The sequence below is a fragment of the Stegodyphus dumicola genome, chromosome 9 (assembly GCF_044657685.1).
Source record: "Stegodyphus dumicola isolate Sdum_Otavi_A_Nest chromosome 9, ASM4465768v1".
NCBI lineage: Eukaryota > Metazoa > Arthropoda > Arachnida > Araneae > Eresidae > Stegodyphus > Stegodyphus dumicola.
The window spans coordinates 113936822-113955098 of NC_140776.1; the positions used below are offsets into that span (position 1 = coordinate 113936822).

Here is an 18277-nt window from a genome sequence, read left to right on the forward strand (position 1 = left end):
TCCTTGCTGTCTCTGTCTTTTTTTCAAATTTCATCACTTTCTGACCACTCTTCTTGGTGTTGCATTTTCAATGTCGAGCAATGTATATACACTATTAAAATACTTATTTAATAGTTATTTATTATTTACTAAATAAAAATTTACAATTTTAAATATTTAATCAAAAACACATATTTTAAAAGATTTCAAACTAATGATTCAATATAATAAAAAGTTTCAAAATACAGATTCCAGAAGTAAGAATAACCTGAGAATCTAGACTACATAAAATAATAAACTGTGTAAATTTAAGGTCTGTAATTTTCACATGTATTAACAAGTTCTCTCTAGTGAAATGCTGATAGCTTCATCTGGCAACATTCATCATCGATAGTGACAACTTTGAAATTTCACATCAGTAATTTAAATTGAACATTTTGAAACAAAAATTTCTAATATTTCATAAACTTTAAGACTTGTAACAAGATTCATCAATGACTAAATTTTATAACTTGATTTTTCTCATATGTTTAAATTTTTCTAAAGAGTAGTCATATAAATAAACACATGCATTATCAATCAATACAAATTATAAAAATATTTGTGAATAGTGGGCAAAAATTTTTATAAATGTGTTTTATTCCTATTTAATTCTACACTTAAAAAAATAATACTTTATCAGAATAAATAAAGCCCTAGCTGACATTAGTATTAAAAAAAATTGTCTGCAAGTTATGGAATATATGCTGAACTTTAGCAACAGCAGTAGTTAAATATTCATCATGTTTTTTTGAATTAAGTATCAGGAAATATTTTTAATCTTACAGAAATTGAACATCCATATCTTTGTATTGTGTTTATTTGTAAATCAAGTTGGTTCTAAAGCTTTTTTATGAGAGAGTTGAAAATAACAAAAGTTACTCAGAATTACTAACCTAAATTGCTTTCACAGTGTGGATCAAAATTTTGGATAACAAATTCCAGAATTTTGAACCATATGTTTAAATGATTGAATTATAGACTCAATTTTATTGTTAATTCAAGGGATTAATTGGAAGATACACAAACAAAAGCACAGCAATTAATAGTATAAATGGGATTGCTACCATTCTCACTTCACCGCATACTTTTGGTCCTTAGGCCTAAAAACCTACAACAAAGACTGCTAATGGTACTTGCATATTATCTCGTCAAAACAGATGATTAAAATTTGGGACCTGCCTTCCATAGAAAGCAATATATTATTTTCAAAGTTATGGGATACTGTTAACAAATTAAAAAAAAAAAAAAAAAGATTGATTTGAACAGAACTTCTGATAAAATGAAAGGACCTAACAATACAGTAAAAATCAATGAAAGCCTTTTCATGAAAAAAAAAAAAAAAAAAAAAAAAGTGGGTTGAATACTCATTATTTATTACATAAAGAATGTCACAGGAACGACTGACACAGTTTTGGCATGATCTCTACCAACTCTCATGATCTGATGATAGCCAACTTACACAGTCAGTAAGGTAATAAATACATCAGTACCCTGCTAAAATCTTTGGAATTAATGTTCTAGCTACCAGTAAGTTCAAGAAAGAAATATTGGCTTTTGGTGATGCATAATTTCATAAAAAAATAATAAATATTTTGTATTCACAGACAAAAATCACCTTCAACATAAGAAAAAAATCTATTATATATCAGAAAGCATGAAAATCTTTTATTATATATTAGAAATAGACAGCCTATTTCAGATTTTAAGTATAAAAATTTATGCCTTTGGAAGTAGATAAATAACTCTAATAATTATTACTATTGTTACGAAATGTACAGGCAAAATGTCAGGGAAAAACAATTGTAACAACTGGTGTCAGAAGTGGAATTTGTGAGTGAATGCGAGTGACCCGCCTGCAGAGGAAAGCCATGGTGAGGAGAAAGAAGACTTTGATGGACTTTTTAGCCGAGATCAAAACCTGGGAAGAAGGGATGAAATCCAGATATGCTGAGATAAAAGCTGGATATGATGAGATAAAAGCTGGATATAAAGAGATGACAGCTGAAATCAAAGCCGGACGGAAAGAGATGAAAGCCGGACTGGTAGAGAAGAACGCCCGACGAGAAGAAATAAATGTCAGCCGCGAAAAAGTCTGAGAGCAACTCCAGGTGAAAGTCGAGCTTCCATTAGAAACTGAAGCCATAAAAGATGATGTGGAAATGAGACAAGTGGCATCTGAAGAATCAAAGGATGAAGAAATGAAGGAAGTAGCTAATGAACTGTCTGAGAAAGATCCAGAAATGAAGGATGAAATATCTAACGAGATTAAAGACAGAGATCGAAAAGGTGAAGAAATGAAAGACGGAAAAGCTATGTATTTGTTAGAACCCAGCCTCTGTTGTTATTTTTCTTTACATAGTTTATCACTGTAAGAGTGGCAACCATCTGATCTTTGTTGTAGTTTCTTGTCGTTCTACGAATTTTGAAAATTAATATGATGCTTTTGGAATTTTATATGTAAAGTTATTTTATTTTAAGTTTATTAGGAGAACAGTTAGTTTTTGCAAATCTCGAACAATTTTGGTGACGACGGAAGTGATTGGTAAAACAAGTCAAGGTAATTTTATTGGTTTTATCGAATTTAATTCTATTTGATTTTAGTGAATTAATTTTTATAGAAATGGAATCGTTAATTGAGAAATGAAAACCTGTCAGAGCGTCTTTTACGAGAACAATTAATGCAATTTTGCAGGAATTAGAAAAGGAAATTCCTGATGAAGAATTTATAAAAACAAAACTTGTTACTTTAGAATGTTTATCTGTTGAACTTAATGCATTTGATACTCAAATATTAAATTCCGAATTTTCTTCAAATGATCAGTTTGAAAATGAATGGGTGAAAATTGAAGAATACAAAGAAAAATTAGATTTAATACGAGTAAAAATGGAATTATTCTTCAATCACCAAATGATACAATCTACTAGCAGTATTTCTCCCAATTCGAACAAACGGAAACTGAAATTACCTAAAATAGAGTTAAAGCAATTCAGTGGCGAAATTAACGATTGGTTACTGTTTTGGGGACAATTTCGCTGAATACATGAAGATAAAGAAATTCAAAACGAGGATAAGATGCATTATCTCGTTCAAGCTACCGTACCCGGTACGAGACCATTGGATATTGTAAACAGCTTCCCTGCAACTGCCGAAAATTATGAAAAAGTTATAGAAAGCTTAAAAAATAGGTTCGGCAGGGAAGAATTGTTGGTAGAATTCTACATTCAGGAATTATTAGGTTTGATTATTAAAAATGTCACTGATCAAAAGAGAAAATTTAGTATATCAGAATTGTATGACAAGTTAGAGTCGTATTTACATTCGTTGGAGTCAATAGGAATGACAAGCGATAAATAAGCTGCAATGCTGTTTCTGCTTTTGGAATCTTGCATTCCAGAGGAAATTTTACGAGTTTGAATTAGAAATTATGCATCAATAATTACAGCAGAAAATTCTCACTCTGAGAAATTGAAACAATTATTATTGTTTTTAAAAAATGAAGTGGAAAGAGAGCAGAGAATTTCTTTGGCAAAAGCTGGATTTAAATTAATTGATTCGGGTGCCAAGAAAGAAAGTAGAAAAGATAAAAAGTGCCAGAGTGAACATTTCGTGCCTACAGTAAATGATTTATTCTCAAACCAAAATAAAGCAACCAATTATAGTGAGAAGAATTCTTGCATATTTTTTGAAAATTTTCATGAAAGTCGAGATCGCTTTGTTGCTCAGAAGATGCCTCTGAGTCAAAAGAATGATGAAATTAAGAAAAAGAAGGGTTGCTTCTTCTGCCTCAAAATTGGATACAGGGCCAAGCAATGCAAGCCAAATGTATGATGTTTGATATGCTCGAAAAGACACTGGGGTGTCATGTGTCCAGATTTACCCACCAATCAAAAGAGCAGTGGTGTTGAAAAGAATAAAGAAGAGGAAACACAAAACGTATCGCTTGCGAGCACTAATTTCGTAGATGAAGTGTTTCTTCAAACACTATTAATTAATATAGATGCAAACAAAAAGCAGAAGACAGTAAGGGCACTTATCGATACAGGATCGCAACGTTCATACATATTAAAGGAGACTGCTGTAGACATAGGATGCCATGTAATTGGATCTGAATCTTTAATCCATGCACTTTTTGCAGGAGTAACAACAAAGAGAGAAATTCACAAACGCTACGAAGTGAATGTTAGAAGCCTAAGAGGTGATTTTTCTAGACGACTAATCTTGTTGGAACAGTCGAAGATTTGTGGACCAGTAGTCAGTTTACAGCCTGGACCATAGATAGAAGAACTAAGACAGAAGAATATCCATGCATCTGATGTAGGTAAAAAGGATTTGAAAATAGAAGTTCTTATTGGAGCTGACGTCGCAGGTGTTCTGTTAACCGGAAGAATTCAGAAATTAGAAAATGGGCTGACTGCTGTCGAATCACTACTTGGATGGAAAGATAAAATATAACGTTTCAGAAAGAAACTCCTTGTCCATGTCTTCAACCATAACGTCGATGTTGACTCACAGCAGTGACATAGAAAACTTGTGGAAGCTAGAAGCACTAGGAATTACAGATGCCAAAGAAAGTAAAACTGACTCAGAGCTAGAAGAAGCAGTGTGGGATCACTTTCACAAGACTCTGAAGAGCGTGGATGATCGCTATGAAGTCAGTTTACCTTGGATCAATGATAAAGAAGCTTTACCAAGTAACAGAGAAGTGGCTGAAAAGCGGTTAATTTCCACGACAAAGAAGCTCATGTTGAAAGATAACTTTGAAACATACAATGCAGTGTTCGAAGAATGGCTCGAATCTGCAGTATATAGAAGAAGTAACAGAAGAAGAGGAATGAGTTAACAATCATTATCTTCCCCACAGACCAATCTTCAAAGATAACTGTACAACAGCAGTAAGGCCTGTATTTGACGCTTCGTGCAAGCAAAAGGATTTCCTGTCACTTAATGACTGTTTAGCAAAAGGTCAAAATTTAACTGAATTAATACCTAGATTGCTTATTGAATTTAGGCAAGGAAAAATAGGGATTATCTCAGATATTAATAGAGCTTTTCTTCAAATATCTGTTCAAAGATCTGATCGTGATTTCCTAAGATTCCTATGGTGGGAAAATTTGGAACAAAAGGAAATAAGAAAATTTCGCCATTGCAGAGTAGTCTTTGGACTAAAATGCAGTCCGTTTCTTTTAGGAGCAGTGATCAACTCTCATTTAGACCAATGTGAACCTTCTTTGAAGGAAGTGGCTACAAAATTGAAAAATTCCTTCTATGTTGACAACTGTGTCACTTCAGTGAATGCGAATGAAGAAGCAGAATACTTTATTGCAAAATCAACTAAGTTAATGGCAAGTGCTAACTTTGACTTAAGAGGGTGGGAGCAAACAGAACTGAACAGTGAAAAATCTACAATGAGCAAACCATTGAAAGTACTTGGTCTTCTGTGGGATAAATATGAAGATTCTTTGTTTTGTGACATCCCTCATATCAACTTGACTTATCTCTCAGTGACAAGACGAAACGTACTATCAATTGTACAGAGTTTTTGACCCAATAGGTTTCACATGCCCTTTACTCTCCTTCCAAAGTTATACTTGCAAAAAAGCTGGGAAACTAAATTGAGCTGGGATGCAGAGCTACCTGAAGATATTAAAAGAAAATTCTTGAAGTGGGTCAAAGAATTGCCCTTGTTATCTTCTGTGAAAATTCCCAGACTACATTCATTGACAGAAGGACAATCTTTTAGTTTGCATACATTTGTCGATGCTTCACAGGGATCTTATGCAAGTGCAGTATATTTGAGAAGTCAAAATAAAGAAGTCAAAGTGACCCTAGTGCAAGCCAAAGCACGAGTGGCTCCCTTGAAAAAAATAAGTATACTACAACTTGAATTGCTTGCTTGTCTTATTGGGGTGCGATTAGCATCATTTGTCAAGAAGAACCTTAAGGTTGAAATTTCAAAGGAATATTACTGCACCGATTCGTCAACAGCACTGTTTTGGATAAAGAACGTATAAGTTTGGAGCACTTTTGTGAATAACAGAGTTTCAGAAATTAGAATCCTATCGGATCGTGAAAATTGGCATCATGTACCAGGTGCGGAAAACCCAGCCGATATGCCATTAAGAGGATGTTCTGTGATGAAACTCATTGAATCAAGATGGTGGCAGGGCCCACCTTAATTGGCACTGACGGAAGAATGGCCTCGTTCTATCCCAATCCATAATAAACAAGAGGTTAATACTGAAAAACGTAAAGCAGTTATAGTGTTGTTAAGCAATGTTAGCGATATGTCTTCACAATTCTTTGGCTATTTTTCAAAGTATAAGAAAATACTTAGAATGATTGGGTGGATACACAGATTCATAGGAAATACCCAAAAGAGGAAAGAAGAAAGAGAATCAGGAGAGTTAAAAGTTTATGAATTGATAAGGGCTGAGAAATCTATCGTGAAGATTATTCAACATGATTCTTTTTCATCTGATGATATTAAGAAGCTGAAGCCAATAAGTGTGTTCAAAGATGACGAAGGCATTTTACGTGTCAAGTCTAGGTTGACTGAAAGGAAAGACCATCAAAATTTTATTTATCCGATGTTACTTCCGAAGAATCATAAGATTGTGGAGAAATTGATAATTGATAAACATCTCACCATATCTCATGCAGGAATTCGCGTACTGATGTCAACACTTAGAGAGACGTTTTGGATCCTGAAAAGTAGAGCTATGATTCGAAAAGCTTTATATGCATGTGTAAGGTGCAGAAGACATGGAGGTAAACGACTACAGACTGTGCCTGCTACTCTGCCAGAAAACAGAGTTAGAGAGACTCGTGTTTTCGAGATTGTCGGCGTTGATTTAGCTGGCCCATTAATTTTGAAGGATAAAAGGAAAGCTTGGATTTTACTTTTCACATGTGCTGTTTTCAGGGCGGTCCATTTGGAACTGATTTTGTCCCTTTCAACTCAAGGATTTTTACTTGGTCTTAGAAGATTTATTGCCCGTAGAGTAAGGCCATCGATAATTTATAGCAATAAGGGAAGCAATTTTGTCGGATCCAATAATCTCTTGAGATCGATTAATTGGAATACCATTGAGATAGAAGCCGCCACAAACAAGATCGACTGAAAGTTCAGTCCACCCGCAGCACCATGGTGGGGTGGCTTTTGGGAAGGACTTGTTCAAATGATTAAGAAGCTTTTGCGTCGAGTCCTAGGCCAGTCATGTCTGAATTATGAAGAATTGATGAGTGTGCTGTGCGACTGCGAAGCAACTGTGAATGCCAGACCACTCACTTATGTGTCAGAGGACTCTGATGATCTCATCCCTTTGACACCATCCGTGTTTTTAGGTGAAATTCCAGTCTTTGGAGTTTCTGACTTGGATCATCTTGATAAAGTTGATTTCAACAAGAGACTGAGACATTTACAGAATTTACGAGAGCTCTTGAGAAAGAGATTTAGAAATGAATATCTTGGCCTGCTAGTGCAACGTCCATCTACAGTGCCAATTTCTCAACAGATAAAAATCGGGGATGTAGTTCTTATCAAATGTGTTGACAAACGCAAGGTGTTGTTGCCTCTAGCAAAAGTAATTGAACTATATCCTGGAAAAGACGGCAACATTCGAGTAGTTCGTGTCAAAACCATGCCTGGAGAATTAGTTCGACAAATCCAGAGAACATTCCCTCTCGAAATACCTTCATCTTTGTCGGATGAGGCAAATGAAACTAAGACGCAGGGTGAAGACAGTTTAGTCTCAAAATTACCAAAAAATAATTCAGCTGCAGATTTATCAAAGGACATTAAGACTGTCGTGACTAGAAGTGGACGACAAATTAAAATTCCATCTAGATTTCTAACTTGAACACTACTTGAGTTATTTTACAGTAGAAATTTAAAAACATAATTTTTTTCTTTTTTTTATTATTTAGCCTTAATATTTGTGTGGACAGTATTTTTTTATTATATTTTATTTTTATTGATTAAGTATATGTCATCAATCAAAAGGTGGGAGTATTGTTAGAACCCAGCCTCAGTTGTTATTTTTCTTTACATAGTTGTTATTTTTATCACTCAGTTGTTATTTTTATCACTGTAAGAGTGGCAACCATCTGATCTTTGTTGTAGTTTCTTGTCGTTCTACGAATTTCGAAAATAAATATGATGCTTTTGGAATTTTATATGTAAAGTTATTTTATTTTAAGTTTATTAGGAGAAAGGAGAACAGTTAGTTCTTGCAAATCTTGAACAGTATTACCTCACTGGCTATGTATAAAATACTTATGTATTACCCCACTGACTGTGTAAGTTTTTGATTCTCATGTGCCTGAAGTGGAGATGGAAGAAAGTGAAAATGCGACTATAAAGCTCGTAAAAAGTGATAATGAAGTTAGAGAGACGCAGTTGGTGAGAGTTGAACCATCTGAAAGTGCATGTGATGCAGAGATGGGAGAAGCTGATATACAGCTGAGACAGTGCACTCCAGTATTGCAAGAAAATTCAACCACTTTGCAAACTATGTGTGCATCTTATACTAAAGATTTTGCAGACAAGGACTTGATTCTAAACTAGGATGCTTCTGTTCGTAAAGAATCAGGTTCCGCTCATGACTTTGATGCAGAACTTGAAGCTGGTTCCCAGGAAATGAAGGAAAATCTGCTTGTACCGTCTGCTAAAAATACCGAGATCAACTGTACGCAAGCTGCGAATGAACTACAGAGTGGTGAACGAACTGTTTTAGATCTTCCAGTGGATGAAAAGTCTGAAAGGACTAAATCTTCAGACTGTGATATGCAAAACAAAAATGTGCCCGAGAACTGCAGTGGAAAATATTTGACCCGGGTATAACTTAATGAAAAGACTAAGACTAAAATTGTTATGTGCTTAATTTGTGTACATAACTTGTACATAGTGTAAATATTTGTTTCTTTAATTATGTTATTTGTTTGTTTTATAACGTGTTGTTTCTATTGAATTTGGCTTCTGAGCAAGGGTTGTACTGCTTGGGACGTGCAGTCCTTGGGAGGGGGCAGTGTTACGAAATGTACAGGCACGGTAAGATGGCTTCCCTGAAAAACAGTTTTAGGATTACCATAAAATGGCAAGGGAAGGCAGGGTTTCCACATTTGGCAAGAAATTGCCCATTTGGTGACATGCCATGGACGGATGGAGAACCTTCTGGAATGAATCCTTACCGGTTTAGCCCAGAATGTTCTCGAACACAAGCCAAGAGCTATAGAAACCTTGCCGGTCCGCAGTCAGTCAGTCTGTGAGCCTCGCCTAGCGAGCTGATAATCAGTCGGTGAGGTTAGGTTATTTCATTACGGCAAAGCCTCGAGGGCTATCAGCCTAAGGGGAAGGGATGCCTTCGTAGAGGACTTTTTAAGGAAAACCGGTTTGTATACACCTTACATATGGGGAAAACCACGAAAACACCCATGCAGCCAGGCCGTTCATGGGATTCGAACCTCGGACCGAACTAGCAGCGTGCAGTGACTTTACCGCTCGGCCGCTGGTGGGCTGTCAGTTAGTGAGAGTGTGCCTTATCAAGTACGAGATAGTCTCGAGTTAGTCAGTCCGTGTGGAGTCAATCGAGTTGACAGCCGGGCAGCGAGTGCCGAGTGGGTCATCGAGTACATCGGAAGAGTCTCTTAGTGCATCATCGAGAGAGCGTGTTGAGCTCCGGGAGTGACTGAACTGAAGAGTCGGGAGCCATGCTCTGTGTGTTGTCGAGTGCATCCCGATTTGTAGCATGGAGAGTCAAGAGTACGTGGAGTTCCGAGAATGACCGAGCAGAGTCGGGAGCTGTACTCTGGTGCTTTGCAGCGAAGCTGTCTTCACCATTATAGCCTGATAACCTGAAGGCTGTGTTGCTGATTGTGTCAGCGTGTATATAGTAGTTCTTCAACGACTGTAATGTGATTTTGGAGCTGTCCTGATTAGTACTGCCTAAATAAAGTGTTTTGTTACTTCAGCAAGTTCTGTTGTCATTATTCACTCCAAATCCTCATAAACACCGTATGAACGTGAAGGAAGAAAATAGCGTAACAACTGGTGTCAGAAAAAAAAAAAAATAACACTATTTTTAAAAGAAATAATTTACCAAGAGAATGTAGATAGGCATTCAAAGAGTCTTTTGCTGTGAGATTTAATTCTGAGTAGTAGTACTTTATATCAGGAACCTGCAAATATATAATATTTAAAGATTAGGATTTTGAAACAAAATGTAAAATTACAATACTTGAAGAAAATTAATCAATTCTGCTGTTTAACATATTGACAGCACTATATATAAATGAGGCATATTAACATTTTGAATGAAACAAAGCTTTGTATATGACTAAGAAATTAAATAAATATAATTCATAACATGTTAAACAGAACTGAATGAGTTTTAAAAAATCTTATGCTCAGAAATTACAAATGATCTCTTGAATTATAGTAACACTTTCATTAAATCAAAAATTTTTATAGGTCAAAGTGAATATTGAAATGTAGAATTTGAAATTATAGCAAACTTTTTTCCATAAGTTGAATTTTTAATTACTGAAAATTTTTTTCTGTTCTGCTCATTTATAGCTTATCAGATTGCAGGAATAACCTGAAAGATTAAATTTTGAAAGCAATAATATGTTATTTTAGAAGATAGAGCTTCCGATGTAATAAAATCTGTTCTGTCCACATTGAAAATTTTCCACACTGATCTGAAAATCACATGAAAGCATACTTGGCATCATTTATGCAGAGTTACACGAAAAATAATCTTGAACAAGTTGGATAGCAGGAAATGGAATTATGGTCATTAAAATAAAAATCACAGATTTTGATGAACATAAAAAGATGCAATTAAATTTAATTCAAATTTGAAAGAAAAAGCTTTTCACAGATAATTGTAACAAAAAAAGAGGGGGCAGATACAGACCAAAAGTGTTTAAACTTAAATTTCCTGAGTTCTCTTTTTCAGAAATAAAACTTTTAGTCTTCAGTATAAAATTTAAAATTCTTTTAACTGCCATGATGTATAAAAATGTTAAGGAGTATTAAAAATTCTCAAAAATTCAGATCTGATATAGGGTTTTTAAGGAATGAATTCTGAATGCTCTAAAATTCCAAGTTACTTGATAAATGAATATTGGTGATTTGGCCTGAGTTTGGACACTAATGAATATCAGTGGCTTGGCCTAGGTTCGAATCCAGGTGAATCTGCTGGCTGCAAGATTGGTTTTCATGGTTTTCCCATCTATATCGTCAATACAAGCAAGTTTCGCTTAAAAATCATCCATGAATATAACGTATTTTATGAAAGATTATTATAAAAGAAAAAAAATTATGAAAGATTGATGAAAAATGTAAGTAAAAATGTAGTAAGAATGTCTATACACAGCAAGAGCTTTTACTAATTAAATTGCAGAATAACTACAGAAAGCGAAGACCAAATACTGACTGAATGGAAAACTTTCCACTTGATAGAGAAAGATAGGAACTTTCTTACCAGAAAAAGACTTCAGATAAGTTACAGCAGGAAAGTAGATTTATTATTATTATTATTAAGGATTACTGAACTGTTGTTGTTAAAATACAAAAAAAAAATTAATTTAACATATTATCACACTAAACGTAAATAACTTATATTATTACTAATATTATTACACTAAACGCAAATATATACACAGAAGTTATTTAGTAAATACACTGTAAGGTTTATCCTAAGTTTTTAACAGTTATCTTAGTTAAAGCTACTTTCCTATCCCTCGTAATTTCAGCTTACAATTTCCTACCAGAATGTGTTTTTAGAATAGCAGGTAATGCAAATGAGTAAGAGCGGTACTTAAGTCAAAGTTCCACTGACTTTGTTAGGCCCATATCACACACACACATTCGTTTCACAGGAACAACTGTTTCAGACAATTTTTCTGCCTGGTTTACTATTGAAAGAAAGACGCACAATTTTTCCTTCCTTTCAAGAAAAATTGCAAGTTGTTCATTTTCAACTAATTGGCTATCGGCTTCAAATACTATTAGCTTGTTTGTAATGGAGACCCAGTTTCCCCCGTGTTTCCAAGGTGATCTGTGGTGATTGGCTGTAGTGACAAAATAGAAGAATTGCTCCAAACAGTTGTTCTTACGAAACAAACGAATGTGTGATAGCAGCCTTAGAGCCAGAGATTCTGACTGGCACAGGTTGCCAACTAGCCACACTCTCTCTGTAAGCTATTACTACGCTCGGCAATTCATAGCTTCACCAGTTTAGTTGATATTTTGGGGCCAACTACTTAGAATTTTGATAGCTTTGGCTATATCTTTTTAGTTAAATTTTATTTCTTAGTACTCTTAAGTTCAAGCCAAGCTTTTCTGTATGCTTTGAGAAAGCAGCCAACTGTTAAATTCTTATTTTGAGAAATAAAGGGTAATTAACCCTTCTTGAGTTTACGTCTCTGTTTCCGAACTAAAGCGATTATTTGCTTACCAGTTCACGAGGTTCCTACACACTTAGCTGTTAGATAAAGTTGCAACCCCACATTTGCCACCGAACTATCCCATTAAAGAACGAAAAGTTTTTGTTGACCCTTCCAACCTTTCAAGTCCCTCAACCTTCAGCAAACCTGATGGAGGAATTCGGATTCATCGTGAAGACGATGCGAGCGGCGATTAAGCTAGCTACAACATTCGCCAACAAAGGCTCCGTGATGACTTTCCTCAAGCAGCTGGAATTACATTTTATGTTATATCCAGTGAACCAGCTGCAGAAAATTACCATTGCTAATATGAACCTAAAAGGCCAAGCTCTCAGCTGGTACAAAGGAATTGGCAAGTTTTTGCTGGGGGATCCAGGTTCGGAAAATTATACTCGGGAAAATTTTAAAACAGCGCTATTGAAAGCATTCTCAGTTGTCATAGACCGTACGAAGCTTGAAGAGCAATTGTTTAGCAAGTATCAAACCAATTTTGAAGATTTAACGAATTTTATCTTTAGAAAAATCCATTTTCAATTTACTATATGGAAAAAGACAAGCTTATTAAAATAATATTGCCAAAAATTTCAGATGAACCGCAGAAAATAGGCTTGCAGATCATTTTCGCCAGTATTCAAGGTTTTCTCCATAGAAGAAACCTCAAGGTCTTCCCCATAGAAGAAACTTCTAGGTCATACGAATTCGTATCGGCAAGAGAGGGACGGTGAAAATTCAGATAACAGAAAGACTGATCAGTCTAAGGCATTCGGAAATAAAAAGCAACAGAACCAAGGGGGCAGAAACGAACAAGTTAAACTAACCATGGTGGCCAAACAGGGGGCACAGTCACCATGTGCAAAAAGTCTCTCGGAAATACAGTTGAACATGGTAGTTGTACAAAATTTGGCCTTGCCAGAGATACATATTTTACTGAACAATGTTTCTACTACCGCCCATCTCGATACAGAAGCTCAGTGTAGCTTTCTTTGGCAGAATGTTTTTTAAAAAGCATTTTCGTCGCTATAGACTGTTTAGAATAATGGGATAAAGTGTAATTGCCGCCCAAGGGAAGCAATGCGTGCATGGGAAAAGTGGGGTTGCACATTCAAATAAAGAACGAAATGAAGAACATGAATTTTTGGATAGTAAAGGTTTTGTTTACTTCAATTATCTTGGGAGTCAATTTCTTATGTGCAGCTAGCACAAATCTTAATTTCAACAATTCTACTTTACAGGTACACATGGACGCTATTGACGAAGAGGTAGTAATGCCAAGATGTGGAGGTGGACCTCAAGCATCTTGAAGAAGTCGAAAGAAAATTGAAATCCTGGTAAGAAGCTTTTATAAATTATTTGATAAAAAACCTGGCTTCTGCCAGCTGTCTCAATGAGTTAGGTTTTACCCATAGCATAGACATGGGTAATGGCCCCTCCAGTCTGGTCTACACTGAAGTGACAAAAGTCATAGGATAGCAATATGAAAATATACAGATGGCAGTAGTATCACGTAGAAAATGTATAAATGCGAAGTGCTTTGGCAGGGCTTTCATTTGTGTTCAAGTTATTCATGTGAAGAGGCTTTGACGTGATTATGGCCGCACGACGAGAATTAACAGACTTAGAACACGAAATGGTAGTTGGAGATAGACGCATGGGTCATTCCATTTCGGATATCGTTAGGGAATTCAACATTCCGAGATCCACAATATTAAGAGTGTGCTGAGAGTATCTCATTTCAGGCATAACATCCCACCATGGACAGTGCAGTGGCCGACCACCTGCACTTAACGACCGAGACCAGCGACGTCTGCGTAGAGTTCTCAATGTTCACGGACAAGCAACACTGCGTCAAATAACTGCAGAAATCAATGTGAGACGTACAAGGGACATGTCCAATAGGACAGTGCGGCGAAATTTGTCTTCCTTGGGCTATGCAGGCAGAAGACCAACTCGAGTGCCTTTACTGACAGCACGACACCGCCTGCAGCGACTCCAGTGGGCTCGTGAGCATATCGGTTGGTCCCTAAACGAATGGAAAACCGTGGCTTGGTCAGATGAGTCACGATATCAGTTGGTAAGAGCTGATGGTACGGTTCGAGTGTGGCGTAGACCCCACGAAGCCATAGACCCAAGTTGTCAACAAGGCACTGTTCAAGCTGGTGGTGGTTCCATAATGGTCTGGGCTGCTTTTACATGGCATGGACTCAGTCCTCTGGTGCAACTGAACCAATCATTGACTGGAAATGGATACCTTCAGCTACTTGGAGATCACTTACAGCCATTCATGGACTTCACGTACTCAAACAATGATGGGACTTTTATGGATGACAATGCGCCATGTCACCGGGCCACAATTGTTCGCGATTGGTTAGAAGAACATTGTGGACAATTCCAGCGAATGATCTGGCCACCTAGATCGCCCAACATTAATCCCATCGAACATTTATGGGACATCATCGAGAGATCAGTTCATGCCCAAAACCCTGCACCGTTAACACTTTCACAATTATGGACGTCTATAGAGGCTGCATGGCTCATTATTCCTCCAGGGGACTTCCAACGACTTGTTGAGTCCATGCCATGCCGAGTTGCTGCACTTTGCCGGGCAAAATGAGGACCGACAAAATATTAGGAGACATCCCATGACTTTTGTCACTTCAGTGTAAGCTGGTATTATAGGTATGATCGCGTAAAGGAAGATATCCTGGGAAAGCACATAAAAAAATACTTGATTTTAATATAATTGTGCCAAGCACCAGTCCCTATGCGAGTCCTGTTGTACACTGCAGGAAGAAAAACGATTTTCCAATCGCAAACCCAAACTCATGGTGGTTTGTGGTTGATTACTGCAAGTTAAATAGTACAGACAAAAGTCATTAATTTGGACACCCATAATCCGGAATGATCTATAATCCGGACCTCAAAACTACAAACTTTCTGCGCATGCACATAGGTGGTTACGCATGCGCATAAGACCTTTACGGCTGCGCATATGCTTGTGCGCATGCGCATAATACGTTTACGCATGCGTGTTTAATGTATAACGGACGGTATACGCTAAAATTATCTATTTCAGTTAATGTTGCAGATTGCGTTGTTCCTTAATCTTCAAGTTGGATCAGGCTTATTATTTTTTGCAGACTGTTAGAGCAATTTTATAAAAGTAAGCTTGAACTTTCGATTATGTCAAATAGAATTTCCGATATATATTTGTATTGGAAGTAAATCTGTCAGCACTATCCTTATCTTCAGAGCAGATGTTTTTATTTTATTTGGCTTATAATTCCTTACTAAATGTAGTATTTCATCTCGATGTACTCCATCTTTGATATAATTTAAATCAAATTCCTCATCATTATAATTCGCTTCGGATAGTGAAGAAAGTGACAGAGGTTATTGAAAACAAAAAAATTTCGATTGACAAATTAGTCGGTATTCTCGACACAGCAATTATAGGACTTGAACAACTAAATGAGAAATTACATCTGTTTAATAGAATTAAAGAGAAAGTATTATCACATGAAACGAAGCAACTTACAATGAAAGAAATGTTTAATAAAGTAAACAAATAAATATTAAGCTTTTTCTTTTTGTAAATTTTGATACCCTTCAGATCATAATTGTTCTTTATTTCATAAATTACGGTTTCATATTTTTAATTTTGTAATTTCAGCATGCCATCTCACCAGATTTAAACTGATGATCTATAATCCGGAATCGCCGAAGTCCCGATGAGTCCGGATTAACAACTTTTGACTGTATTAGGTCTTTTGAGCTGCCACTCACTTGTCAGTGGACAGTTGAAGATATAATGTTTTGGGTCACCCCTTTCCCAACATTGGCAGCTATCTGATAGGCACATATTCCTTTCATAAAAATATGTAGGGAAAGGGCTGTGACCTGAAATTAGCCAGTTAATAAGTGCTTTAAGGTTAGAGGATGGCCATGATATATCAACTTTGGCTCTGGTGAGGTCCTTTGCTGCTTCTTTGGCAAGCTGGTCTGCCCTCTCACTTCCTGAGTAGCCGATATGTGCTTTTATTCAAGCTTAATTTTTTTTTTTTTTTTTTTTTTTTTGTTGCTGTTGGCTGAAGATAGGTTTCCTCTCTCCCTTATTATGCTGCTTGTGCGAGGATTGGCTAGGGCTTTTATGGCAGATTGTGAGTTTGAAGAATTTATTTCTTTAAAATTGAAATTTAGACCGTATTTAAAACCTTCTTTTATTGCCCTATACAGACATTAGGTATTTTTTGAAAGCAGGAGAGATAAAAAATGAGCAATGCCTTCACCAAGACTCGAACAACGGACTTCGCGTATTCACGTCGAGCGGGCTGACCACTACACCACGAAAGTATGCTAAGAAAGCGAGAGAAATACCTTATATACTCCCCCTTTTAAAGGAAGACTAGTGCTTTAGGGGACCCAGTCATTAAATCCTGGTGATGAAGAATCATCATTCACCACTTTTTAGTTCGGGCGCCACTGTAGAGACATTAGATATTTTTTGAAAGCAGGAGAGATGAAAAATGAGCAATGCCTTCGCCGATCACTACACCATGAAGGCATGCTAAGAAGGCGGGAGAAATACCTTACAAGGCCATGAGTCTGTCTGGAAGATGCTGATGTTCTTGTGTAGAAAGAATTTTCTTTCTGTAAGAACATTGGAGTGTTGTCCTATGCATGTGAGTGCATACACGGTACTTGATTCATCTTTGGAGCCGTCTATATATATTCTAGAGCCACGTGGGGTTTTATATGGTTGGTCATCTATTTTGAGCATTAAATTTGTAGGTATAGCTGAGTGTTTGCTATACGGGTGTTTTTGTGATAGCTGCATTTTAAGTACGCTTCGGATGTAACGACTTTTGACTGTATAACGAAATACCCCAGGTATACAGTCCCGATAATTGATGAAATAATTAGAAAAATTTCTTCTACTAAATTTATGACTACACTATAACCTAACGTCAGGCTATTTTCAGATTGCAGTGAAACCAGAGGATGTCGAAAAGAACGCTTTCATTAAGTAATCGGGCATTTATGCCTTTTTGAGAATACCGTTTGGCTTAAGTGGAGCTCCGGCTACATTTCAGAAGGCTATGGATGTCGTTTTAAGGCCAGTCTTAGGCACAAGTAAAATTATTTACCTGGATGACATTATAGCCACCAGCGAGATGATAGACGAACACATTAAACATTTGGAGGAAGTTTTTACTTTGTTAAATGAGGCCGGCTTCAAGGTAAACCAGAAGAAGTGCAAGTTTACTGCCAAGGAGCTTCAGTACTTAGGTTATTAAATCTAAAAAAAATTAACGAGACCGATAATTCTAAAATATTAGCAATTAAGTATTATCCACCTCTAAACACAGCCAAGAAATTATCTTTTTGGACATGTGTTCATATTATAGAGTATTTATAAAAGACTTTGCGAAGATAGTTGAACCCTTGTTAGTTCTCAAACGGGGGGGAAAAAAAAAAAACTAGATTCACGTGGACACCTGAGACAAACACAGCTTTTGAACAACTGAAAAACGCCTTAATCAACGCCTCAGTTCTTAAATTCCCAGTAGGGAACCAAAATTTCGAGATTGCAGCGGATTACATAATTGGCACAGTTCTCTCTCAAAATGGGCAGCAAATAGCTTTTTCTAGCAAAATTTTTCTAGCTTAATCAAACTCAAAGGACTTACTTGGCAACTGAGGAAGAACCTCTTGCTGTCTTACTAGCGGTGCAAAAATTCCGCGTTTATTTCAGAAGCTCCCCGATAATGGTATACTCAGACCTGCAGCAGTTGGTTGCTTGCATTC

General features: G+C 36.3%; 1 protein-coding gene across 7 annotated transcripts in view; it reads right to left on the reverse strand.

Moving 5' to 3' along the window:
- The window catches only part of TTLL15 (tubulin tyrosine ligase-like 15), a 102077-nt gene that overhangs the window by 45873 nt on the left and 37927 nt on the right, over positions 1-18277 (reverse strand). For all 7 annotated transcript variants that reach the window (XM_085823938.1, XM_085823937.1, XM_085823936.1 and 4 more), the window contains one exon: positions 10120-10198. In XM_085823938.1, the coding sequence (XP_085680064.1) occupies positions 10120-10198 (79 nt within the window). The remainder of the gene's footprint in view (positions 1-10119; positions 10199-18277) is intronic.